The sequence below is a fragment of the Microcaecilia unicolor genome, chromosome 4, assembly GCF_901765095.1.
Source record: "Microcaecilia unicolor chromosome 4, aMicUni1.1, whole genome shotgun sequence".
Lineage (NCBI taxonomy): Eukaryota > Metazoa > Chordata > Amphibia > Gymnophiona > Siphonopidae > Microcaecilia > Microcaecilia unicolor.
In genome coordinates, this window is record NC_044034.1 from 69574386 (window position 1) to 69600782 (window position 26397).

Below are 26397 nucleotides of genomic sequence, written 5' to 3' on the forward strand. Positions count from 1 at the left end.
CCTGCACAAGGCTGGAATGGGCTACAAAACCATCAGTAAGACGCTGGGCGAGAAGGAGACAACTGTTGGTGCCATAGTAAGAAAATGGAAGAAGTACAAAATGACTGTCAATCGACAAAGATCTGGGGCTCCACGCAAAATCTCACCTCGTGGGGTATCCTTGATCATGAGGAAGGTTAGAAATCAGCCTACAACTACAAGGGGGGAACTTGTCAATGATCTCAAGGCAGCTGGGACCACTGTCACCACGAAAACCATTGGTAACACATTACGACATAACGGATTGCAATCCTGCAGTGCCCGCAAGGTCCCCCTGCTCCGGAAGGCACATGTGACGGCCCGTCTGAAGTTTGCCAGTGAACACCTGGATGATGCCAAGAGTGATTGGGAGAAGGTGCTGTGGTCAGATGAGACAAAAATTGAGCTCTTTGGCATGAACTCAACTCGCCGTGTTTGGAGGAAGAGAAATGCTGCCTATGACCCAAAGAACACCGTCCCCACTGTCAAGCATGGAGGTGGAAATGTTATGTTTTGAGGGTGTTTCTCTGCTAAGGGCACAGGACTACTTCACCGCATCAATGGGAGAATGGATGGGGCCATGTACCGTACAATTCTGAGTGACAACCTCCTTCCCTCCGCCAGGGCCTTAAAAATGGGTCGTGGCTGGGTCTTCCAGCACGACAATGACCCAAAACATACAGCCAAGGCAACAAAGGAGTGGCTCAGGAAGAAGCACATTAGGGTCATGGAGTGGCCTAGCCAGTCACCAGACCTTAATCCCATTGAAAACTTATGGAGGGAGCTGAAGCTGCGAGTTGCCAAGCGACAGCCCAGAACTCTTAATGATTTAGAGATGATCTGCAAAGAGGAGTGGACCAAAATTCCTCCTGACATGTGTGCAAACCTCATCATCAACTACAGAAGACGTCTGACCGCTGTGCTTGCCAACAAGGGTTTTGCCACCAAGTATTAGGTCTTGTTTGCCAGAGGGATCAAATACTTATTTCCCTCTGCAGAATGCAAATAAATTCATATACTTTCCACAATGTGATTTTCCGGATTTAATTTGTGATGTGCTATCTCTCACTGTTACCAATAACCTACCCTTCAATTATGGGCTGCTCATGTCTTTGTCAGTGGGCAAACTTACAAAATCAGCAAGGGATCAAATACTTATTTCCACCACTGTATGTTTGTTAACGTAGCACTCTTCTAAATAGGTTAAGAATTTGATTGAATGCATGGAAGGGCATTTTTGATACGACATCTAAGTCTAACTTTGGACGTTTTGTTCAAAATGTCCAGAATCCGAATAGCAAGTATAGCGATTTTTGAAACAGCAAAATGTCTATCTTTTTTTTTTTTTTTTTTTTGAACATGGCCACTTGCTAGATGTTTTTGTGCTCTGTGCATTTACCTTTTTTGGTCCATTTTCGAAAAGAAAAAAAACCCCAATCCAAGTGAAAAACACACAAACTCACGCCATTGGGATGTAGGAGGAGCCAGCATTCTTAACAGACTGGCCATACAAACATCCCAGCAGAGAAGTGGGGCATCCTAGGGGAACTGCAGTGGACTTCATCTAAAAGCTCCCAGGTACACATCTCACCATTGCTCCCTTATAATGTATAGGGAGCCATCCAAAACCCACCAAAAGCTTACTGTACCCAACTGAACACCAGTGCAATAGCCCTGCAGATGTCTCCTTTATGTGGGTACAGTAGGTTTTTGGTGGGTTTTGGAGGGCTCATATTTTTCACAACAAGTGCAACAATTAGAGTGGATTATTGGCCTGTGTCCCCTTCTGCACTGACCACTAGGCTACTTCAGGGGCCTGCTTGCTGCTCTTATAGGACTGGCTATAACATCTGAGGCTGTCATAGAGGCTGGTATGTACTGTTTCTTTCACATCTTTGGGGGTAGGAGGGGGTCAGTGACTACTGGGGGAGAAGGGGGTCATTCTTTTATTTCTCCAATGATCATCTGGTCACTTAGGGCACTTTTTTGTGTCTTAGTCATTATTAAAATAGGTCTAGCTCAAAACGTGTTAGTCCCAGGCATTTTAATTTTGTTCTATTATGGCTGAAAACCGTCCAAGTCTAGGAACACCCAAATACCACCCTTAACACGCCCCTTGAGATTTGGATGAATTGCAGACAATCAGAATAGAAAAACGTCTGGAAAATGGGTTTTGAAAATACCGATTTTGATAATTTGGTGAGAAAAATGTCCAAATGCTGCTTTATGTCACTTTTTAAATGTTTTCTCTTTTGAAAATGAGCCCTATAGGGTAATGAGGAGGGGCGTATGGGGTGGATGGGTGGGGGAGGAGTACTGTTCTCATCCAAAGCTATTTTGTTCTAAGAGAATTTTGTGCATAATGCCATTGTAAGCTAACATTTTTTGTGTGTTGTTACCTTTTCAAATTTTAATAAAGATGATTTTTCCCTTAAATATTTATGAAACTAGCCAAAGAAACTACTAGTGCCTATTGAGTGCCCCCAGTACTGCCTTTATAAACAAATTTTACTCATAAAAGCACATAGAAGAAAATTCAAATTGCAATTATACGGACTTTAAATAAAACTATCCAGCACTGTGTCTCTTCTTGCCTATGGGACAGTTTAAACACTTCACAGCTGGTGGGAAGAAACCTAAGCCTCCGACAGAGGAAAAGATCATTGCTCCAAAGGGAATGACAAGATCAGAACTAAAAGGAGCTCAAATACATCTGAGGTGTCAATTTTACATAGCAGCCTCAAAGAGCAAAATAATTCCCTTGGATTGAAGGCGAGCTCTGAACTGCTCACACTCTAGCACAGCTGATACCTCTGTCAACAAGATACAGCAGCTGTTACTTTGTGCTTCTGACCTGTGCTATGGAGTAGTCAGAGGAGTTGGTTGCTTGCATGCCCTCATTCCCACTGATTCCAACTCCAACGTGTGCGGTCTGGATCATTCCTACATCGTTGGCACCATCTCCAATGGCTAATGTGATGGCATGCACATGTTTCTTTACCATGTCTACTATTTCAGACTTCTGTATTGGAGACACTCTGAAAAGTAAAAAGAGAATGTCAGCCAGTTTCCGTTATGTTAAGTTATTCAAGTCTTTCCAGAGAGACAGCTGTAATCCAGATTTAGATATTCTCAAAGAGCAGTTCTTGGAAAGGTTCCCAATTCAACCTTTAAGCTATATAACACATGCCAAACAGCATTTTTAGAAAAGTATGCACAATTCAATTCTCATTCTCTTGCTCTCTGTTTTTTTTTAACTGACTTCAGACCACAAAGAACAGATGCTTCAGTTCTGTTTTAGATCATTCCAGTTGTAAACTGAAAAAACCTTTAAAAAAGATTTAGAAAATGAGGATATGAGAACTGATTCATCTCTTTCTTATGACATCAAGTTAAAGTCATCCTAATAAGGTGACCACCCTTCAGTTCAGGGATGCACAGTGCCAGACTTTAACGGCTGTGAGCAGCTCCAATTTTCAGAGAAGTCAAATATACAAATTAGTTAGGTTTACTAAATGTATGAAAATATATCTCAAGGATATTTATAGTGAACATCCTGAAATACTGTATTTCTCCTTCAACGTAAGTGAATGTACTGTGCCATTCTAAAACTATTTCTTACCATCTTCTATAGTAGAATTCTTCCTTTTTCAAAGAGGCTCTATACATATAATCTAGATATCAATCTTTGTTTCTAATAATTCATCAGTTGTATAATAAGCTACTGAAAGATATCATCTGATCTGCATGTTAACAAGATGATATACTTCAATTAAATATTCCATTATAATTACTACGTTATATTTGAGTAAAATGCTTTTAAAAGTTCAGCATCAGTTACAATTAAGTACTACTACTACTACTACTTAGCATTTCTATAGCGCTGCCAGGGTTACGCAGCCCTGTACAAGTTTAACATGGGGAAGGACCGTCCCTGCTCAAAAGAGCTTACAATCTAAAGGTTACAAACTATTAGTCAGTGTAGGTATCAAGAGTGGGGAAGGTGGTTATGCGCCAAAAGCAAGGGAGAAGAGATGGGTTTTGAGTAAGGACTTGAAGATGGGCAGGGAGGGCGCATGACGTATGGGCTCGGGAAGGCTGTTCCAGGCATATGGTGATGCGAGGCAGAATGGGCGGAGTCTGGAGTTAGCGGTGGTGGAGAAGGGTACAGATAGGAGTGATTTGTCCTGAGAGCGGAGGTTATGGGTGGGAACATACGGGGAGAGGAGGGTAGAGAGGTAATGGGGGGCTGCAGATTGAGTGCATTTGAAGGTTAAAAGGAGAAGCTTGAACTGTATACGGTAGCGGATCGGGAGCCAGTGAAGTGACTTGAGGAGAGGGGTGATATGAGAGTATCGGTTCACGCGGTAGATAAGACGTGCGGCAGAATTTTGGACAGATTGAAGGGGGGATAGATGGTTAAGCGGGAGGCCAGTGAGAAGAAGGTTGCAATAGTCAAGACGAGAGGTGACGAGTGAGTGGACGAGGGTTCGGGTGGTCTGTTCAGAGAGGAATGGGCGAATTTTGCTAATATTATAGAGGAAGAAGCGACAGGTCTTAGCTGTCTGCTGGATATGGGCAGAGAAGGAGAGGGAGGAGTTGAAGATGACTCCGAGATTGCGGGCTGAAGCGACGGGGAGGATGAGGGCGTTGTCAACAGAGACGGAAAGTGGGGGAAGAGGAGAAGAGGGTTTGGGTGGAAAGACAAGGAGCTCAGTCTTTGCCATGTTCAGTTTCAGATGCCGGTTGGACATCCAGGCAGCGATGTCTGAAAGGCAGGCCGAAACTTTGGCCTGGGTTTCGACCGTGATGTCGGGAGTGGAGAGATAAAGCTGGGTGTCATCAGCATAGAGATGGTACTGGAAACCATGTGATGAGATCAGCGAGCCCAGGGAAGAGGTGTAGATCGAGAAAAGAAGCGGTCCAAGGCCAGAACCTTGAGGAACCCCAACAGAGAGCGGGATGGGGGTGGAAGAAGAGCCATTAGAATATACTCTGAAGGTGCGATGGGAAAGATACGAAGAGAACCAGGAGAGGACGGAGCCCTGGAACCCGAATGAGGACAGCGTGTCAAGAAGTAAATTATGATTGACGGTGTCAAAGGCAGCAGATAGGTCGAGGAGGATGAGGATGGAATAGTGATCTTTGGATTTGGCGAGGAACAAGTCATTACAGACTTTAGAGAGTGCTGTTTCTGTCGAGTGCAGTGGGCGAAAGCCGGATTGGAGGAGATCGAGGACGGCCTGCGAGGAGAGGAAATCAAGGCAGTGGCTGTGGACAGCGCGTTCAAGTAATTTGGAGAGGAAGGGTAGAAGAGAGATGGGGCGGTAGTTGGAGGGACAGGTGGGGTCAAGTGATGGTTTTTTGAGAAGTGGTGTGACTACAGCGTGCTTGAAGGTGTCAGGGACAGTAGCAGTGGAGAGAGAGAGGTTGAGGATGTGACAGATTGAGGGGTTTACTGTAGGAGAGATGTTGTTAAGCAGATTGGTGGGAATGGGATCTGAGGAACAGGTGGTGCACTTAGAGGAAGAGAGAAGGCGAGCAGTTTCTTCTTCGGTGATCTCAGGGAAGGAGGAGAAGGAGGAGGAGGCCAGGCTAGGTTGGTTGGGGGAGTGGGTTAAGAAGTCACAGGGAGGAGAAGGCTTGGAAGTGAATTCAAGGTTTATCTTCTGCACCTTATCGCGGAAGTAGTCAGCTAGTGTTTGAGGAGAGAGTGAGGGGGGGGGGGGTTGGGAGCGGAGGGCACTTTAAGTAGGGAGTTGAGGGTGGCGAAGAGGCGACGAGGGTTGGAGCTGAGAGAATTAGTTAATTGAGAATAGTATTCCTGTCTGGCAAGGAATAGGGAGGACTGTAAGGAGGATAGCATGAATTTGTAATGGGTGAAGTCTGACAGGGTGCGAGATTTCCTCCAGAGTCGTTCAGCAGATCGGGTGCAGGAGCGAAGGTAACGGATGCAAGGGGTTAACCAGGGCTGAGGATTAATGCACTTAGTGGGTCGAGAGACAGATGGTGCTAGGGTATCCAGAGCAGTGGAGAGAATTTCATTGTAGGCAGAGACAGCCGTGTCGACAGATTCGGAAGACGAGATGGAAGGGAAGAGATTGGAGATGTGAGAGGATAGGGTAGGGGGGTCGACAGCCTGGAGATTCCTGAAGGCAGTGGCTATAGTTGAGCGAGGTTGAGGGGGAGGGTGATGAAGTGTGAGGGTGATTAGGTGATGATCTGAGATAGGAAGGACTGAGGTGCAGAAATTGGAAGGTGAGCAGGAAGAGAAGAGAATGAGGTCGAGACAATGGCCATTACGGTGAGTAGGGGTGGTAGAGCATAGTCGGAGGTTAAAGGAGGATGTCAGAGTGAAGTATGCTACAGTTCAACCAGAGTGTATGGCTATTAACTGGGTCCCATCATTTCTCTCCTTAGGAAAAGGGGATGACAGGGAAGAAATAAAATGTGAACTGAATAAATAAAAATATACCACCCGATAACTTGCATCAATCAGTGGGTTTAAAGTCGCTGACCACCGCAGGATAAATGTAACCTGGGCACAGCACTGAACAACTGGGTCAGCCCCGAACCCAGAAGTTATATAGGCAATGACCTGTATTTAGTGCCAGCACTCATACAGCTAAGTGGGCAATGATAGAACTGTCTTCTCTATGGTCCTATCTGCCTGCTTAGCTATGCAGGCACCAGCATTGAACATGGCAAAAACACATAGTGAAAATTTTTTTAGAGTTATTAAAAGCAGGAAGCCGGCAAAAGAATCGGTTGGACCGCTAGATGACCGACGAGTAAAAGGGGCAATCAGGGAAGACAAAGCCATAGCAGAGAGATTAAATGAATTCTTTGCTTCGTCTTCACCGAGGAAGATTTGGGTGAGATACCAGTGCCAGAAATGGTATTCGAAGCTGACAAGTTGGAGAAACAGAATGAATTCTCTATAAACCTGAAGGATGTAATGGGGCAGCTCTACAAATTCAAGAGTAGCAAATATCTTGGACTGGATGGTATTCATCCCAGAGTACTGATAGAACTGCAAAATGAACTTGCGGAACTATTGTTAGTAATATGTAATTTCGGAAGATTGGAGGGTGGCCAATGTAACGCCAATTTTTTAAAAAGGTTCCAGCGGAGATTCGGGAAATTATAGACCAGTAAGTCTGATGTCGGTGCCGGGCAAAATGGTAGAGACTATTATAAAGAACAAAATTACAGAGCAAAAGCATGGATTAATGAGACAAAAAGGGGCATAATCAAACGGGGCGCCCAAGTTTTCATGAGGGCGTCCTCACAGGATGGCCATGCGAAGGGGCGGGGAAACCCGTATTATCGAAACAAGATGGGCATCCATCTTTCATTTTGATAATACGGTCGGGGACGCCCAAATCTCAACATTTAGGTTGACCTTAGAGATGGTCGACCTAAATGTTGAGATGGTCCGCCTGGCTAAAGTGCACTGCACCCACTAAAACTGCTCCAGGGACCTGCATACTCGTGTCATGGAGCTGGGTATGACATTTGAGGCTATCATAGAGGCTGTCAAAAAAATTTTTAAGTTTTTTTTTTTTAGGGTGGGAGGGGGTTGGTGACCATTGGGGGAGTAAGGGGAGGTCATCCCAGATTCCCTCCAGTAGTCATCTGGTCAGTTCAGGCACATTTTCACGGTTTGGTCGCAAGAAAAAATGGACCAAGTAAAGTCAGCCAAGTGCTCGCCAGGGACGCCCTTCTTTTTTCCATTATCGGCCGAGGACGCCTATCTCTTAATCACGCCCCAGTCCCGCCTTCACTACGGTGCCAACACACCCCTGTGAAATTTGGTCATCCCCGTGACGGGAAGCAGTTGAGGACGCCCAAAATCGGCTTTCGATTATGCCGATTTGGGCGACCCTGAGAGAAGGATGACCATCTCCCGATTTGTGTCGGAAGATGGGCGCCCTTCTCTTTCGAAAATAAGCCTGAAAGTCAACATGGATTTAGTGAAGGGAAATCTTGCCTCACCAATCTACTACATTTCTTTGAAGGGGTAAACAAACATATGGATAAAGGTGAGCTGGTTGATATTGTGTATCTGGATTTTCAGAAGGCATTTGACCAAGTACCTCATGAACGACTCCAGAGGAAATTGGAGAGTCATGAGATAAGAGGTAGTGTTCTACTGTGGATTAAAAACTGGTTAAAAATAGAAAACAGAGAGTAGGGTTAAACGGTCAGTATTCTCAATGGAGAAGGGTAGTTAATGGGGCTCCCCAGGGGTCTGTGCTGGGACCGCTGCTTTTTAACAAATTTATAAATGACCTAGAGATGGGAGTAACTAGTGATGTAATTAAATTTGCTGGGCGTATAAATGGCACATGACGTTTAATGTGAGCAAGTGCAAAGTGATGCATGTGGGAAAGAGGAACCCGAATTATAGCTACGTAATGCAAGGTTCCTCGTTAGGAGTAACCGACCAAGAAAGGGATCTAGGCATTGTCGATGATATGTTGAAACCCTCTGCTCAGTGTGCTGCGGGGGCTAAGAAAGCAAATAGAATGTTAGGTATATTAGGAAAAGAATAGAAAACAAAAATGATGAGGTTATAATGCCTTTGTATTGCTCCATGGTGCGACCACACCTTGAGTATTGTGTTCAATTCTGGTCACTGCATCTCAAAAAAGATATAGTGGAATTAGAAAAGGTGCAGAGTAGGACGACGAAAATGATAAAGGGTAATGGGATGACCTCCCTATGAGGAAAGGCTAAAGTGGCTAGGGCTCTTCAGTTTGGAGAAAAGGTGACCAAGGGGAGATATGACAGAGGTCTATAAAATAATGAGTGGAGTTGAACGGGTAGAAGTGAAGCATCTGTTTACACTTTCCAATACTAGGACTAGGGGGCATGTGATGAAGCTACAATGTAGTAAATTTAAAACGAATCGGAGAAAATGTTTCTTCACTCAACATGTAATTAAACTCTGGAATTCATTGCCAGCGAATATGGTAAAGGCAGTTAGCTTAACGGAGTTTTAAAAAAGGTTTGGACGGCTTCCTAAAGGAAAAGTCCATATACCATTATTAAATGGACTTGGGGAAAACCCACTTTCTGGGATAAGCAGTATAAAATGTTTTGTACTTTTTGGGGATCTTGCCAGGTATGTGTATTGGAAACAGGATGCTGGGCTTGATGGACCTTTGGTCTCTCCCAGTATGGCAATAGTTATGTACTTACGTAACTGCCTAAAACTCCCCAACTGCACCTACAAGCCGCTCCAGCACTAACCACACAGTCCCATGGGAGATAGAGGGGATATTTCTGCCTGCTTAAACCTCATTGAATATCAACCCCCAGATCTTTAACAAAGTCCAGGGGATTTCCAGCAGAGGTCAGAACAAAGGAAAGAAGAGGAATTGTTAAATAAAGAAGTTAATTTCTCAGATGGAACTGGTGGTGGAGGAGACAAAAACAGTCAAAAACCAGTAAGGCAGGCGTTCCGCCAAATCCAATATGGAAGATAAAACAAAAAGGCAGACCTTGTAAGAAACAGTCTTTATTAATAGATTGAAAATTCCCATTATTTGAACATAAAATTCCCAACATGACCATGTTTCACCAGTTCAAATGGCTGTATTAGGGCAGTAGGTCACCGGCTGATGTAAAATACCAAAATCAGCCTGGCTGGTGCAGATGTTAAAACATAGCAAGCAAGACTTTGGGATCAGTAACTCATGTAAACACTGTGAATGTAGTGAAAAAAACTGCAATCACAGCGTTTTCATGAGATTGATACCTGAATCTTGCTTGCTATGTTTTAACAGCTGCACCAGCCAAGCTGATTTTGGAATTTTGCATCAGCTGGTGACCTACTGCCCTTGATGCAGCCATTTGTACTGGCGAAACATGACCATGTCGGGCATTTTATTCATAAAGACTGTGTTTCTTACAAGGTCTGATTGTTGTTTTATCTTGCATATTGGATTTGGCAGACCGCCTGTCTTGCTTTTTTTTTTTTTTTTACTGCTTTTGCCTCCTTCACCTCCAGTTCCATCTAAGAAACTCACTTCATTTAACAATTCCTCTTCTTCCCTTTATTCTAACCCCCGCTGGAAATCCCCTGGACCTTGTTAAAAATTTGGGAGTTGATATTCATTGAGGTGTAAGCAGGCAGGAGTATCCCCTTTACCCCCCCCCCCCCCCCCCCCCCCCCCCCCCCATGGAGCTTTCATCTATTAATAAAGACTGTGTTTCTTACAAGGTCTGGCTTGTTGGAGACAAAAACAGTGAAAGAACTTTTAAAAAATGCATGGAATAGACACAAGGGTCCTTAAATCGAAAGATGTGCTGGAGACAGCTTTGACAAGTCTAGTAGTTGGAATGTGAGGATAATGCCGGAGGAACTTCTATGACCTGTGTCATGTATATGGCAAGACAGATCAGGATGGACTGGCGTGGGTTTTGACGGCAACTCCAATAGTGGGAAGTAGGGCGAGTGTAAGGCAGAGCTTTTTTATTTTGGTCTGAGCCCTGAAAATGACAAGGATGGATCAGGATCAAGTATGTGTATGTTTTTTACTACATTTACATCGTATGTTATGAATGCGGGTCATGATTTAGCTTAAGATTTGAAAAAATGCTGCCGCTGTGTTAGTCCCTTTGAAAGCTTATGGGTGTGACTTGGTGTCAGTTAACAGGTACATCAGACATGAAAAGTTTTTTTGGCTTGGTTGGTACCCCTTTTGAATAAAGCGGTTTCTTAGCTGAAGCAGGTATTCTCCGAGGACAGCAGGCTGCATATTTTCACATGTGGGTGACGTCATGTTGGCCCGGAGGATTTTGCAGCAAAATCTTAAAAGTCTCTTCCAGAGCGTTCCGTCGCGCGAGACGATCTCATCGTGCAAGCGCGCGCACGTTTTCCCGTTCGCCGCACGGACACGCTCCTCAGTTGAATCCAAAAGATGAAAGAAAAGCAACTCCAAAGGGGAGGTGGGAGGGTTTGTGAGAATATGCAGCCTGCTGTCCTCGGAGAATATCTGCTTCAGGTAAGAAACTTCGCTTTCTCCGAGGACAAGCAGGCTGATATTCTCACATGTGGGGTATCCCTAGCCCCCAGACTCACTCAACACAACAAACAGTGGTCGATAGGGCCTCGCAACGGCGAGGACATAACAAAAATTGACCTGAAACGAGAAACATCTGAGAGTGCAGCCTGGAACAGAATAAAAATGGGCCTAGGAGGGTTGGAGTTGGATTCTAAACCCCAAAAAGATTCTGCAGCACCGACTGCCCAAACCGACTGTCGCGTCGCCTATCCTGCTGAAGGCAGTAGTGAGATGTGAATGTGTGGACTGATGACCATGTCGCAGCCTTGCAGATCTCTTCAATAGTGGCTGACCTGAGATGAACCACTGACGCAGCCATGGCTCTAACATTATGAGCCGTGACATGGCTCTCTAAAGTCAGCCCAGTTTGGGCATAAGTGAAGGAAATGCAATCTGCTAGCCAATTAGATATGGTGCGTTTCCCGACAGCAACTCCCCTCTTGTTGGGATTAAAAGAAATAAACAACTGGGCAGACTGTCTGTGGGGGCTTGTCCGCTCCACGTAAAAGGCCAATGCTCTTTTGCAGTCCAAAGTGTGCAGCTTGCTTTCGCCAGGACTTGTATAAGGACGGGGAAAAATGTTGGCAAGACAATTGACTGGTACAGATGGAACTCCGACACCACCTCTGGCAAGAACTTAGGGTGCGTGCGGAGGACTACTCTGTTTTGATGAAATTTAAGGTAAGGAGCATGAACCACTAGGGCCTGGAGCTCACTGACCCTACGAGCTGAAGTAACAGCCACCAAGAAAATGACCTTCCAGGTCAAGTACTTCAGATGGCTGGAATTCAGTGGCTCGAAAGGGGGATTCATCAGCTGGGTGAGAACGACATTGAGAACCCATGACACTGGAGGAGGTTTGACAGGGGGCTTTGACAAAAGCAAACCTCTCATGAAGCGAACAACTAAAGGCTGTCCAGAGATAGGCTGACCTTCTACACGTTGATGGTAAACACTAAACGCACTAAGGTGAACTCTTACGGAGTTGGTCTTGAGACCAGACTCTGATAAATGCAAAAGGTACTCAGGCAAGGTCTGTGTAGGACATGAAAAGGGATCTAGGGCCCTGCTGTCACACCAGACGACAAACCTCTTCCATTTAAAAGAGTAACATCTCTTAGTGGAATCTTTCCTGGAAGCAAGCAAGACTCGGGAGACACCCTCAGAAAGACCCAAGGAGGCAAATTCTAAGCTCTCAACATCCAGGCCATGAGAGCCAGAGACTGGAAGTTGGGATGTAGAAGCGCCCCCTCATTCTGAGTGATGAGGGTTGGAAAACACTCCAATCTCCACGGTTCTTCGGAGGACAACTCCAGAAGAAGAGGGAACCAGATCTGACGCGGCCAGAAAGGCGCAATCAGAATCATGGTTCCGCGGTCTTGCTTGAGTTTCAGCAAAGTCTTCCCCACCAGAGGTATGGGAGGATATGCGTACAGAAGGCCTGTCCCCCAATGAAGGAGAAAGGCATCCGACGCTAGCCTGCCGTGGGCCTGTAGTCTGGAACAGAACTGAGGGACCTTGTGATTGAATTGAGTGACAAAAAGATCCACCGAGGGGGTGCCCCATGCTCGGAAGATCTTTCTGGCGACAGCCATGCTCAGTGACCACACGTGAGGTTGCATTATCCTGCTCAATCTGTCGGCTAGACTGTTGTTTACGCCAGCCAGATAAACGGCTTGGAGAAACATGCCGTGTTGGCGAGCCCAAAGCCACATCTGTACGGCTTCCTGACACAAAGGGCGAGATCTGGTGCCCTCTTGCTTGTTTGTATAGTACATTGCAACCTGATTGTCTGTTTGAATCAGAATAATTTGGTTGGATAACCGATCTCTGAAAGCCTTTAGAGCGTTCCAGATTGCTCGTAACTCCAGGAGGTTGATCTGAAGACGCTTTTCCTGAAGGGACCAAGCTCTTTGAGTGTGAAGCCCATCTACATGCGCTCCCCACCCGAGGAGGGATGCATTCGTCGTCAGCACTTTTTGTGGCTGAGGAATTTGGAATGGGCGCCCCAAAACCAGATTGGATCGAATTGTCCACCACTGAAGTGAATTCCGAAAGTCGATGGACAGCTGGATCACATCTTGTAGATTCCCTGCAGCTTGAAACCACTAGGAAGCTAGGGTCCACTGAGCCGATCTCATGTGAAGACGTGCCATGGGAGTTACATGAACTATGGAAGCCATGTGCCCCAAAAGTCTCAACATCTGCCGAGCTGTGATCTGCTGAGACGCTTGAACCCTGGAGATTAAAGACAGAAGGTTGTCCGCTCTTGGCTTGGGAAGGTAGGCACAAGCTGTTTTCGTACACAACAGAGCCCCAGTGAATTCCAATTTTTGAACTGGGTTGAGATGGGACTTTGGGTAATTGATGACAAACCCTAGAAGCTCCAGCACTTGAATAGTCATCTGCGTGGACTGTAAAGCTCCGTCGTGGGAGGTGCTCTTCACCAGCCAATCGTCCAGATAAGGGAACACATGCACTCCCAGTCTGTGTAGAGACGCTGCAACAACTGCCAAGCACTTGGTAAAGACCCTGGGCGCAGACGCCAAGCCAAAAGGCAACACACAGTATTGAAAGTACTGCGTTCCTAGCCAAAACCGCAGATACTTCCTGTGAGCTAGAAGTATCGAGATGTGAGTGTAAGCATCCTTTAAGTCCAGAGAGCATAGCCAATCGTTTTCCTGAATCATGGGAAGAAGGGTGCCTAGGGAAAGCATCCTGGACTTTTCTCGAATCAGATATTTGTTCAGGCCCCTTAGGTCTAGGATGGGACGCATCCCCCCTGTCTTCTTTTCCACAAGGAAGTACATGGAATAGAATCCCAGCCCTTCTTGCCCTGGTGGAACGGGCTCGACCGCATTGGCGCTGAGAAGGGCGGAGAGATCCTCTGCAAGTACCTGCTTGTGTTGGGAGCTGAAGGACTGAGCTCCCGGTGGGCAATTTGGAGGTTTGGTTTCCAGATTTAGGGTGTAACCTAACCGGACTATTTGAAGAACCCACCGGTCGGAGGTTATGAGAGGCCACCTTTGGTGAAAAAATATTAACCTCCCCCCAACAGGCAGATCGTCCAGCATGGACACATTTATGGTGGCTATGCTCATCTGGAGCCAGTCAAAAACCCGTCCCTGGTTTTTGCTGGGGAGCTGCAGGGGCCTGTTTAGGCGCACGCTGTTGACGAGAACGAGCATGCTGTGGCAGAGCCTGAACCAGCTGTCGGGAAGTAGGAGTGTACTTACGGCCCTAGAGGCGTAAGGCGCACTTCTCTTCCCTTTAAAAAACTTCCTAGAAGAGGAAGCAGATGCAGAAGGCGCCCGTCGGGAGAGAGAGTCCATAGCGTTATCACGCTGATAGAAATGATCAATCAACTCTTCAACCTTCTCACCAAAAAGATGATCCCCCCGGCAAGGGATATCCGCAATTTTCTGCTGAGTTCGTTCCTCCAGGTTAGAGGCACGCAGCCATGAGAGTCTGCCCATCACTACACCCATAGCAGAAAATCTGGATGTCACATCGCAAGTGTCGTAAATGCCACTGGACAGGAACTTGCGACACACCTTCTACTACTACTACTAACAAACATTTCTAAAGCGCTACTAGGGTTACGCAGCGCTGTACAATTTAAACATAGAAGGACAGTCCCTGCTCAAAGAGCTTACAATCTAAAAGACAAGAGAACAATCTAAAGACAAGTGAACAATCTAGAGGACGAGTGAACAGTTAATCTGATAGGGTGGATAGATTGGGGCATTTTATATTTCTCGAGCGGTTAGGCGCCAAAGGCAGCATTGAAGAGGTGAGTTTTAAGCAGAGATTTGAAGATGGGTAGGGAGGGGGCATGGCGTAAGGGTAAAGGAAGATTGTTCCAGGCGTAGGGTGAGGCAAGGCAGAATGGGCGGAGCCTGGAGTTGGCAGTGGTGGAGAAGGGTACTGAGAGAAGGGCTTTGTCCTGTGAGCGGAGGTTGCGTGCAGGAACATAGGGGGAGATGAGGGTGGAGAGGTAGTGAGGAGCCGCAGATTGAGTGCATTTGTAGGTAAGGAGGAGGAGCTTGAATTGTATGCGATATCTGATCGGAAGCCAATGAAGTGATTTAAGGAGAGGGGTGATATGAGTATATCGGTTTTGGCGGAATATAAGACGTGCAGCAGCGGATTGAAGGATTGAAGGGGGGATAGGTGGCCGAGTGGGAGGCCGGTGAGGAGTAAGTTGCAGTAATCAAGGCGAGAGGTAATGAGAGCGTGGACGATAGTTCTGGTGGTATGCTCAGAGAGGAAAGGGCGAATTTTGCTGATGTTGAAGAGGAAGAAGCGACAGGTCTTGGCAGTCTGTTGGATATGTGCAGAGAAGGATAGGGAGGAGTCGAAGATGACTCCGAGGTTGCGGGCAGATGGGACGGGGAGGATGAGGGTGTTATCAACAGAGATAGAGAGTGGAGGAAGAGGAGAAGTGGGTTTAGGAGGAAAGACGAACAGCTCGGTCTTGGACATGTTCAGCTTCAGGTGGCGGTTGGACATCCATGCCGCAATGTCGGATAAACAGGCCGATACCTTGGCCTGGGTCTCCGCGGTGATGTCAGGTGTGGAGAGGTATAGCTGGGTGTCATCAGCATAGAGATGATACTGAAAACCATGAGACGAGATCAGCGAGCCCAGGGAAGAGGTGTAGATTGAGAAGAGAAGGGGTCCAAGGACAGATCCCTGGGGAACTCCAACAGATAGAGGGATGGGAGTGGAGGAAGATCCATGGGAGTGTACCCTGAAGGTGCGGTGGGAGAGATAAGAGAAGAACCAGGAGAGGACAGGGGAACTCCAACAGATAGAGGGATGGGAGTGGAGGAAGATCCATGGGAGTGTACCCTGAAGGTGCGGTGGGAGAGATAAGAGGAGAACCAGGAGAGGACAGGGCCTTGGAACCCAAAAGAGGACAGCGTGGCAAGAAGTAAATCATGAATGACAGTGTCAAACGCGGCGGAAAGATCGAGGATGAGGATGGAGTAGTGACCTCTGGATTTGGCCAGGAGCAGGTCATTACAAACTTTAGAGAGTGCCGTTTCAGTCGAGTGCAGGGGGCGAAAACCGGATTGAAGTGCCTTCTGGTGCCTGACCACTTGGTGAAAAGGCTCGGTCTGCTCCGGTGGGAGTGCATCAACCAAGCTCTCAAGCTGCCGCACTGAGTTCCGCAAATGAATGCTCGTGTAGAGCTGGTAGGACTGAATTTTGGAAGCGAGCATGCCAGCCTGATACGCCTTCCTCCCAAAAGAATCCAAGGTTCTATGTTCTCACCCCGGGGGTGCCGAGGCAAAGTTCCTAGAACTCTTAGCTCTTCTGAGAGCAGAATCCACCACCGCAGAATCATGAGGCAACTGAGGCCGGACGAAACTGGGTTCCCCGTGGATCCGATATTGGGATTCAGCTTTTTTGGGGATAGTTGGACAAGAAAGAGGCTTCTCCCAGTTCCTTATCAGCACTTCCCTGAGTGTATCATGAAAATGAGCTGTGGTAGAAGACTTAGGTGGAGATGGATAATCCAGGACCTCCAGCATCTTGGCCCTGGGCTCATCCACAGTCTCCACCGGGAAGGGAATGACCTCAGACATTTCCCGCACAAAAGATGAAAAAGACAAGCTCTCCGGAGGGGAGAGCTGTCTTTGAGGTGTGGGGGTCGAATCAGACGGAAGACCTAGAGAATCCTCGGCAGAGAAAACTCCATGGCCCCCATCTTCATCAGATGAGCCATCATCGGATGGGGCTAGCAACTCAGAAAGAGCAGCCCGAATCCGAGCCCGTCTCGACATGGAGGTGCGGGGACCTCGATGACGGTGTCGAGAAGTCGACTCCCCAGGAGACTCCAGTGAAGCTTCCTCCACTGAAGGCAATGGAGAGTCGACCTGGGAGGCAACCGGCTCCGATAGCTGAAGCGATACCGGAGAAGGAGACCTCACCACCGGCAAAAAGCACGGTACTGCAGGAGCATCCGGCACCGTCGGTACCGGTACCTCCGGTGCCGGACGGAAGTGAAGCAGCACCGCTTCCATGAAATCTGGAAAAATAGCCTTGATGCGCTCATCTACAGAAGCTGTCGGGGAAGGCTGCGGTGCCGGTGTGGGCATCAGAGGCAGAATCTGCAGAGGCTGGGGAGCCAGTACCGGGCTGCCAGACGACCTGTGCGTCGATACCTCCATAACAAAGGGAGAGCGATCCTCTCAGCACCGACGCTTCTCGGGTACCGAATGCCTCGATGACCCGGAGCTCGCGGTACCGTGTCAAGAAGGAGAACAATGATGGTGCTTCTTGGCCTTCGCCCGATGCCTGTCATCGAGACTCCTCGGTACTGGTGAGGAAGATGTGTAATCCACACGCTTCCTCGGGGCCGGGTCCGATAGAGGTCGGTCCCGGGGGGCCTACAAAGCAGGAGGTGCCGAGGCGGGTGGAGACCCGCTAGATGCATCACTGCTCCCAGCATGCATCAGTCTCTTGGCAGCCTGTACCCGGTCTCCCGATGCCAACGTTGCCCTCGACGTTGACGGTATTGATGCCGACGCCACTGACGCCGAGGCACCGGACCCAAAAAGCTTTTCTCTTTGGGCCTCTCGAGAAAGTTGAGTGCGCTTTTTCATTTTTAGATACAACTTACAACTTTCCTGAAGATGGTCGGGCCCAAGGCACTGAAGGCACCAGGAGTGCGGATCAGTGCCAGAGATGGTCCGGTTGCAGCGGGCGCATGGCTTGAAGCCGCTGGGCGTCTTTGATGACATCGCGGGAAAAATCGCCTCTGCAAAATCAAAGGACGCGATTGTGTCAGAAAAACACACAAAAAGAGGGAAAAATACCCGGTCGAGCGACCTAAGAACGGTCGCACGGAAAAAGAAAGGAAACTTAGAAAACGAAAAAAACTACAAGACTAAAGGTTTTTTTTTTCTTTGTTTAAAACAACACCCGAAAGGGTAAAGCGTTTGACGAGAAGAGAACTTTCACTCCGAAGGCCTGGGAAAAACACGAAGCACGAAGACGAACTCTGTGTCTCCTCAGACGCGGAAAAGAAAGAACTGAGGAGCACGTCCGCGCGGCGAGTGGGAAAACGTGCGCGCGCATGCATGATGGGATCGTCTCGCGCGATGGAACGCTCTGGAAGAGACTTTTAAGATTTTGTTACAAAATCCTCCAGGCTGACGTGACGTCAACCACATGTGAGAATATCAGCTTGCTTGTCCTCGGAGAATGTGGGAATTGAATTTTTAACAATTTCTTCTTTCAGGGGACCTCTCCTTGATACAGCCTACTGGTGAAACATTAACTTATATCGGATGACAAGCCCCTTTGACGCTATAAAAGATGAGTACATTTGTTGCTGACTTTATACAAATTGGTAAAGACAGTTTAAGCGATGCTGGAAGAAAATTATTAAGTTTCTATCACATTATTTATAACTTGAGAGAGTAAAGTTGCAGAATTAAAATGTTAAAAAATTATAGTGGACTGATGACAATTTAGGTGCTCTGATCATTACAATATGATTGTCTGCAGCACAACTGAAGGTCCGATATATATAAAAAAATATTATCTATGAGGATTACTATATTGAGCAGAACCCTGTGGTATTCTATGTTACTTGCCATCTCCCATGTTACATTTTCCTTGTCCTACTGTTATAACAATAATAATAGGTATTTATAACCCACTTTCCCCCGGATTCTATATATTGGGCCTAGCATTCTGCGCTGAAATCTAAGCGTATTCTATAACAATGCCATAACTAAATTAGCTTAACAGGCCAATCAGAGCTGATAATAGCACTTAACAAGCAATAATGAGCACTAATTGGCAATAATTAGAATTTACACACACAACTTGCTAAGCATATTCTGTAATGAACTGTGCCTAAATTCTAATGTGCACAGTTCAAAAGTGTGTGGCTATGGACAGAAAAATGGTTATTTTGTGGGCATTCCAAAATTTACACACATAGCTATAGAATATGGCCCAGTGTGCGTAAATCTACGTGCAAGGATTTACGCCACATTTTCATTGGTTTAAATGAAGGTGCTTAGGTTTAGGCACTGGGATATCAACTAAGTGTATTCTATATAACTCGCCCAAATCTAGATGCTGCTTATAGAATACGCTTAGTCAGAAATGTTTACCGCACAGATTTTTTAGGTGCCTTATATAGAATATTAGTAAAAGAGGCCCGTTTCTGGAGCAAATGAAATGGGCGCTAGCAAGGTTTTCCTCCCCAACACCCCCCTTCTCCCTCCCTCCCTACCTACCGACCCCTTCATCGTTCTGACGCCACTGCTCTGTACCTCCTGAACGGACCGTACGCCATTGCTCCGCCCTCAGTGTGTGACGCCATTGCTTCGCCCTCGACGTCATCACGTTTGACGCGAGGGTGGGGCCCCGAGACTTGGCGATTTCGGTGGCTTCATCACCACGAAGCCTTCGAACCCATCTTGAAGGAAGTGACGGAAGTGACGTCAGTGTCTTCAGAACGTTGAGGGTGAGTTTTATTATATAAGATAGCCCTTTATCCCTGTGTCTCATGTGCTGAATCAAAAAGCCAAGCCACAGGATTAATTTCTCAGATGTAATCCAAAAAAATGCCCTGACGCAGCAGAAGCAAAATGGAGACTCCCTGTTGGGTCGATCAGCTGGTGATATTGAGGACAGCAGAACATTGACGCGATTGGACTATGAGCTAAGTTGGGCTGGATCACCTTGGCTGAGATAAGTAACCATTGAATTGATAGAGATTGCATGAATTCAACTGAAAAGAACTGATTTAAATTATATTCTGTGATCTGTTTAGACATGCATGGAAGCTATGGCCTGGGAACATGGTAGCCGGGGTCCAGGCCAATATGGGCGAGCACTGCTTTTCGATCTTTCCAGACTGGTGGAAGCCTGCTGTTGCAGATTACTAAATAGGCCCTAGTCAGCCAGTTATCCATGGAGTTCGGGTATTTCTGCTCCTAACCCCCTTGTGCTGCCGTGCCTGGCATATGGGAGTAGAACCAACCCTCCGTTGCTTTATACAGGTCTTTTTCCAATAGGCTGCATGTCAGCCTTCGATTGTCATGTGGTTGTGAATGGTACAATGAAAAGGTAGGCAAGGAGGTCAGGTCAGCACAGGTTGGTTGGGCAAAATATTTGGATGGTCCAAGCTGTCTCTGGATGGTCCTGGAGATATAGTGAGATGTGCTTGGTGGGTGATTTGACGCAGCTTGTGAGGATACTGGCACAATATGGCGATTCCAAATATAACCCTCATAAATCACACCGTTTGCCGTTGTAAACTGCTCCAGCGTTCCTAACACCTCCAGAGTCGCTTACTTTCTCTAGAGTCACTTACTCTCTCTACTGACTAGTGGTTCATATTAATGAATGGAAGTCTGAGTCTGAGATACCCATAGCGAATAGGCAGATGATTGATTTGCACACGGAAGACTACTCTGAAAGACATGTCGGGGTGTGGCAGGTTTATATGCATGAATGGCTCATCTACCTGATCTTCAATATACAGTGGGGGAAATAAGTATTTGATCCCTTGCTGATTTTGTAAGTTTGCCCACTGACAAAGACATGAGCAGCCCATAATTGAAGGGTAGGTTATTGGTAACAGTGAGAGATAGCACATCACAAATTAAATCCGGAAAATCACATTGTGGAAAGTATATGAATTTATTTGCATTCTGCAGAGGGAAATAAGTATTTAATCCCTCTGGCAAACAAGACCTAATACTTGGTGGCAAAACCCTTGTTGGCAAGCACAGCGGTCAGACGTCTTCTGTAGTTGATGATGAGGTTTGCACACATGTCAGGAGGAATTTTGGTCCACTCCTCTTTGCAGATCATCTCTAAATCATTAAGAGTTCTGGGCTGTCGCTTGGCAACTCGCAGCTTCAGCTCCCTCCATAAGTTTTCAATGGGATTAAGGTCTGGTGACTGGCTAGGCCACTCCATGACCCTAATGTGCTTCTTCCTGAGCCACTCCTTTGTTGCCTTGGCTGTATGTTTTGGGTCATTGTCGTGCTGGAAGACCCAGCCACGACCCATTTTTAAGGCCCTGGCGGAGGGAAGGAGGTTGTCACTCAGAATTGTACGGTACATGGCCCCATCCATTCTCCCATTGATGCGGTGAAGTAGTCCTGTGCCCTTAGCAGAGAAACACCCCCAAAACATAACATTTCCACCTCCATGCTTGACAGTGGGGACGGTGTTCTTTGGGTCATAGGCAGCATTTCTCTTCCTCCAAACACGGCGAGTTGAGTTCATGCCAAAGAGCTCAATTTTTGTCTCATCTGACCACAGCACCTTCTCCCAATCACTCTCAGCATCATCCAGGTGTTCACTGGCAAACTTCAGACGGGCCGTCACATGTGCCTTCCGGAGCAGGGGGACCTTGCGGGCACTGCAGGATTGCAATCCGTTATGTCGTAATGTGTTACCAATGGTTTTCGTGGTGACAGTGGTCCCAGCTGCCTTGAGATCATTGACAAGTTCCCCCCTTGTAGTTGTAGGCTGATTTCTAACCTTCCTCATGATCAAGGATACCCCACGAGGTGAGATTTTGCGTGGAGCCCCAGATCTTTGTCGATTGACAGTCATTTTGTACTTCTTCCATTTTCTTACTATGGCACCAACAGTTGTCTCCTTCTCGCCCAGCGTCTTACTGATGGTTTTGTAGCCCATTCCAGCCTTGTGCAGGTGTATGATCTTGTCCCTGACATCCTTAGACAGCTCCTTGCTCTTGGCCATTTTGTAGAGGTTAGAGTCTGACTGATTCACTGAGTCTGTGGACAGGTGTCTTTCATACAGGTGACCATTGCCGACAGCTGTCTGTCATGCAGGTAACGAGTTGATTTGGAGCATCTACCTGGTCTGTAGGGGCCAGATCTCTTACTGGTTGGTGAGGGATCAAATACTTATTTCCCTCTGCAGAATGCAAATAAATTCATATACTTTCCACAATGTGATTTTCCGGATTTAATTTGTGATGTGCTATCTCTCACTGTTACCAATAACCTACCCTTCAATTATGGGCTGCTCATGTCTTTGTCAGTGGGCAAACTTACAAAATCAGCAAGGGATCAAATACTTATTTCCCCCACTGTATACACTGTTCAACGTTCATTTATATTGCTCATTCTTTAGGAGAACCCTGTGTCACCACCAGGTGCAGCATGTAAGGAGGCCTGCTGACAGCATCCCCAGGTATGTTCTGGAAGGATCGCACTATCTAAGGAGGCCCCACTCCCAGCATCCCCAGGGATTGTGATACGTGTTTCCAATTTGTACCACCATCTTGGTGAGGTCAGATACTATCATGTTGCCATGACAACTGGGAGGTCATTTTAACAAAAAAATGTTGAGGGGGTTGCATGTTGCTACTTGTAGGTCAGAGACAACCATGTTCTCATTGCACAATTTGGGGACTTGGGGGGTGGGGGGAGATCAGAAGTTGCTGATTCCATCTGAGTTTTCATCAGGCACAGACCATTAATTGATAGTTACCACAAATCATGCGACATACAGTGCATTTACGGCACTAATAGTGATATGAGGATTTTAATTGTTTTGTAAGGAACTGTGGAATACGCTTTCATCTATTTTTGGAATGGTTGATTTGACTTAGATCTACAGTTATTGATTTGTTTGGGTCTATTATTATCATTTGTTTCCAAGTTTATTTCTGAATCATTTTATTTTAAACAATGCATTTTATGATAGTATTATTTTATTCACATGGAAGGTGCTTATACGTCATGGCTTTTCATTTATTTAGCATTATTTCATTACATCTTATTGCTGTCTGTCTAGCTACATTTATTGGGCACATATATGGCTTCTTTAAAATCCCTACTGGGATACAAACACTTTCATCAATTTTCAGAATTTAGATTTGACTTAGATTTAAAGTTATGATTTGTTTATGCCTATTATTATCATTTGTTTTCAAGATTATTTCTGATTCATTTTCACACAATGCATTTCATGATTATTCACGTGGATGGTACTCATACATCATGGCTTTTAATTTATTTAGCATTATTTCATTACGTATTATTGTTGTCTGTGTAGCTATAGTTATTGGGTACATATATGGCTTCTTTTAGACCCCTACGAGGGTGGTTTACAATTAAGTACTTTTGCTGTTGTTGTTTTGTCATTGATTTCACAATTGCCATCTTTCAAGGGGTGATAGCAGTCACAGCTCAACAACTTCATGAATATTATCTATAAGATGCAGTACTAGTAAACTGTGATCTGAAGAACTTCACATGTGCATATAGAAGTTGCCCTGCTGGAATCCAACTGCGTCAATCTGTTGCCAATCCAGGTCAAAAACCAGTCCAGCAATATCTGCACAGGCTGTCATCTTACTGATTTCAAATGTGATTACCTCAGCTGACTGCTTTCAGTAAGCTGGATCGTGAGTTGCCTCTAAAGGTTTCAAAAGAAAGATTATAGGCTTTCTATTACCTATTTTACTTCCATGCAGGGGTGTAGCCAGACAACAGATTTTAGGTGGGTCTAGGCAAGAAGTGGGTGGGCCCCAAGTGTTCTCCCCTTCACCTACCACCCAAAAAAATTCTCAGCTGGTGGGAAAACACTTCTTTCCACCTTGGCAGTCTGCAGCAGGCATGCGCTGGAAACTGAGCATGCGCAGGTGCCGGTATCGTGGAGAATAGCGTTTTCATTACCATCAGGGGGAAATCTTCAGCTGGCGGAGCATGAGATCCCCACCAGCTACCGCTAAACGTGTGCTACTGTTGGGTGGGCCTGAGCCCTAATTGGGCGGGCCCCAGCCCACCCAAGCCCACCTGTGGCTACGCCACTGCTTCCATGGATGCCATTCTGCCACCTAGGCAAATTTTACCTGTTATTATTCCTTTCATACCCAAGTGACATATAATTCTTTGCCTCTGCTTCTTCTAGACAAACTAGCCATTAGGGCTAGTTTTTTGGTTTCCTATGGCCTCCCCCCATCCACCAACCCTGCTCTCTCCGCTGCCCTCCCCCCAGCGTGATTCCCTCAGTTCCGCCCCCTCCTTCCCTCCCTGCTCCCTCCTCCTCCGATTTCCACGCCCATGTCCAAGCCCTCCTCCTTACTGGGCTGTACTGCTGGTGGAGGTGGGGCTTGGACTTCTACACTCTCAGCGTTCCGACTCTACTGCGCATTTGCAGGTGAGTCGGTCACTTGCCGTTTATATGTTTGATATGCACACCCTTATCTGGGTACTCATACACATCCTTCACAAGGACTGGCAAAACACATTACTTATCAGATTTGATAGGCACTGCAAGACATCGGACTTGCAAAAAAGACACCAGAGACACCTATCGGACACACAAAAATACACCAGAGACAGCTATGCCCTTCAGGACATCGGCCTGGGCATCATAAGCCCACTCAATTAGCCTCTAAGTTCTTTACAAGCCAGGTACCCCGCTAGCAGACGCTTTAGGTTTGGGTCTTCCCTCACTAGAGTTTTAGGTGTAAACAATTGCTTTTTGGGTTGTATTGGTGCTGGGGCTTATAGGCTCTGTAACTGTAATGTTTGGAGCTCAGTCACATTTCAGAGCATTTTCCACAATCCAGCCTTTTATCTCTCTATGCAAACATTGAGGAAAAGTTCATACTAGTCAAGTTTAGAGCATTGCCACCTGTTTTTCCCACCAAACGTTTCTCATGCTGCCTACAGATAGCCATTTCCATCAGGACAGTAATTTGCATTCATACAAAGGCATTTCCATTCTACACAGCTTCATGGTGCATTCATGGCTCAGGCTTTACATGGAGTAGGCGGGGAAGCCGAGGATCCTGACAGCACTTTTGAGAATGTTTTGTTGTTGCATTCAGATTAGGATGTTTTCATAGGTGGTTTTCCTTCCTACCCTGAGTTTTCCATCTACAATTCCTGGGCAAAGGGTTTGTAGCTAGCAGTACATAAGAACATAGAACATAAGTGGTGCCATACTGGGACAGACCAAAGGTCCATCAAGCCCAGTATCCTGGTTCCAACAGTGGCCAATCCAGGTCACAAGTACCCGGCAAGATCCCAAAACAGTACAATACATGTTATGCTGCTTATCCTAGAAATAAGCAGTTGATTTTCCCAAGTCCATCTTAATATTGGCTTATGGACTTTTCTTTCAGGAAGATAGTCAAACCATTTTAAAACCCCGCTAAGCTAACCGCTTTTACCACATTCTCTGGCAACAAATTCCAGAGTTTAATTATACACCGAGTGAAGAAATATTTTCTCTGATTTGTTTAAAATTTACTATCTTGTAGCTTCATTGCGTATTCCCTAGTCCTAGTATTTTTGGAAAGAGTAAACAAGCGAGTCATGTCTACCTGTTCCACTACACACATCATTTTATAGACCTCTATCATATCTCCCCTCAGCTGTCTCTTCTCCAATCTAAAGAGCAATAGCCGCTTTAGCCTTTCCTCAGGAAGTCCTCCCATCCTCTTTTATCATTTTCGTCGCCCTTCTCTATACCTTTTCTAATTCCACCATCAGGCTCATTTTTGAAAGAGAAGGACGCACATCTTTCGACACAAATCTGAAACCCTTTCTAAAAATCGGCGTTACATTGGTTACCCTCCAATCTTCTTGTACCTTGCTTAATTTTAAAGATAAATTACATATTATTAACAATAGTTCTGCACGTTCATTTTTCAAGTCTATCAGTACTCTGGTATGAATACCATCCAGTCCAGGAAATTTGCTACTCTTCAATTTGTCAAATTGCCCCATCACATCTTCCAGGTTCACAGAGATTTGATTCAGTTTCTCTGACTTGTCAGCATTGAATACCATTTCTGGCACCGGTATCTTTTCCACATCTTCCTCGATGAAGACCGAAGCAATGAATTCATTTAATCTCTCCGCTATGGCCTTGTTTTCCCTGAGTGCTCCTTTTACCCCTCAGTCATCTAGAGGGGCATAATCGAACATCGCCGGCCAAATAGATCGCCGGCGATCTATGTTGGCGGTGGCGCTACAGCTGGCCGGAACCGTATTATCGAAAAAGATGGCCGGCCATCTTTTTTTTCAATAATACGGTTTAGCCGGGCTAAATGCCCTGGAGTTCGCCGGGTTTGAGATGGACGGGTTTGTTTTTCAGCGATAATGGAAAGTTATGTCGGCCATCTCAAACCCCGGCCAAATTCAAGTCATTTGGCAGTGGGAGGAGCCAGCATTTTTAGTGCACTGGCCCCCCTGACATGCCAGGACACCAACCAGCCACCCTAGGGGTCACTGCGGTGGACTTCAGAAAAGCTCCCACGTGCATAGCT

General features: G+C 46.2%; 1 protein-coding gene across 1 annotated transcript in view; it reads right to left on the reverse strand.

Annotated features, from left to right (window-relative positions):
- Positions 1 to 26397, reverse strand: part of ATP8A2 (ATPase phospholipid transporting 8A2) — a 1572980-nt gene that overhangs the window by 664374 nt on the left and 882209 nt on the right. The window contains exon 25 of the mRNA XM_030202396.1: positions 2873 to 3056. Coding sequence (XP_030058256.1) covers positions 2873 to 3056 — 184 coding nt within the window. The remainder of the gene's footprint in view (positions 1 to 2872; positions 3057 to 26397) is intronic.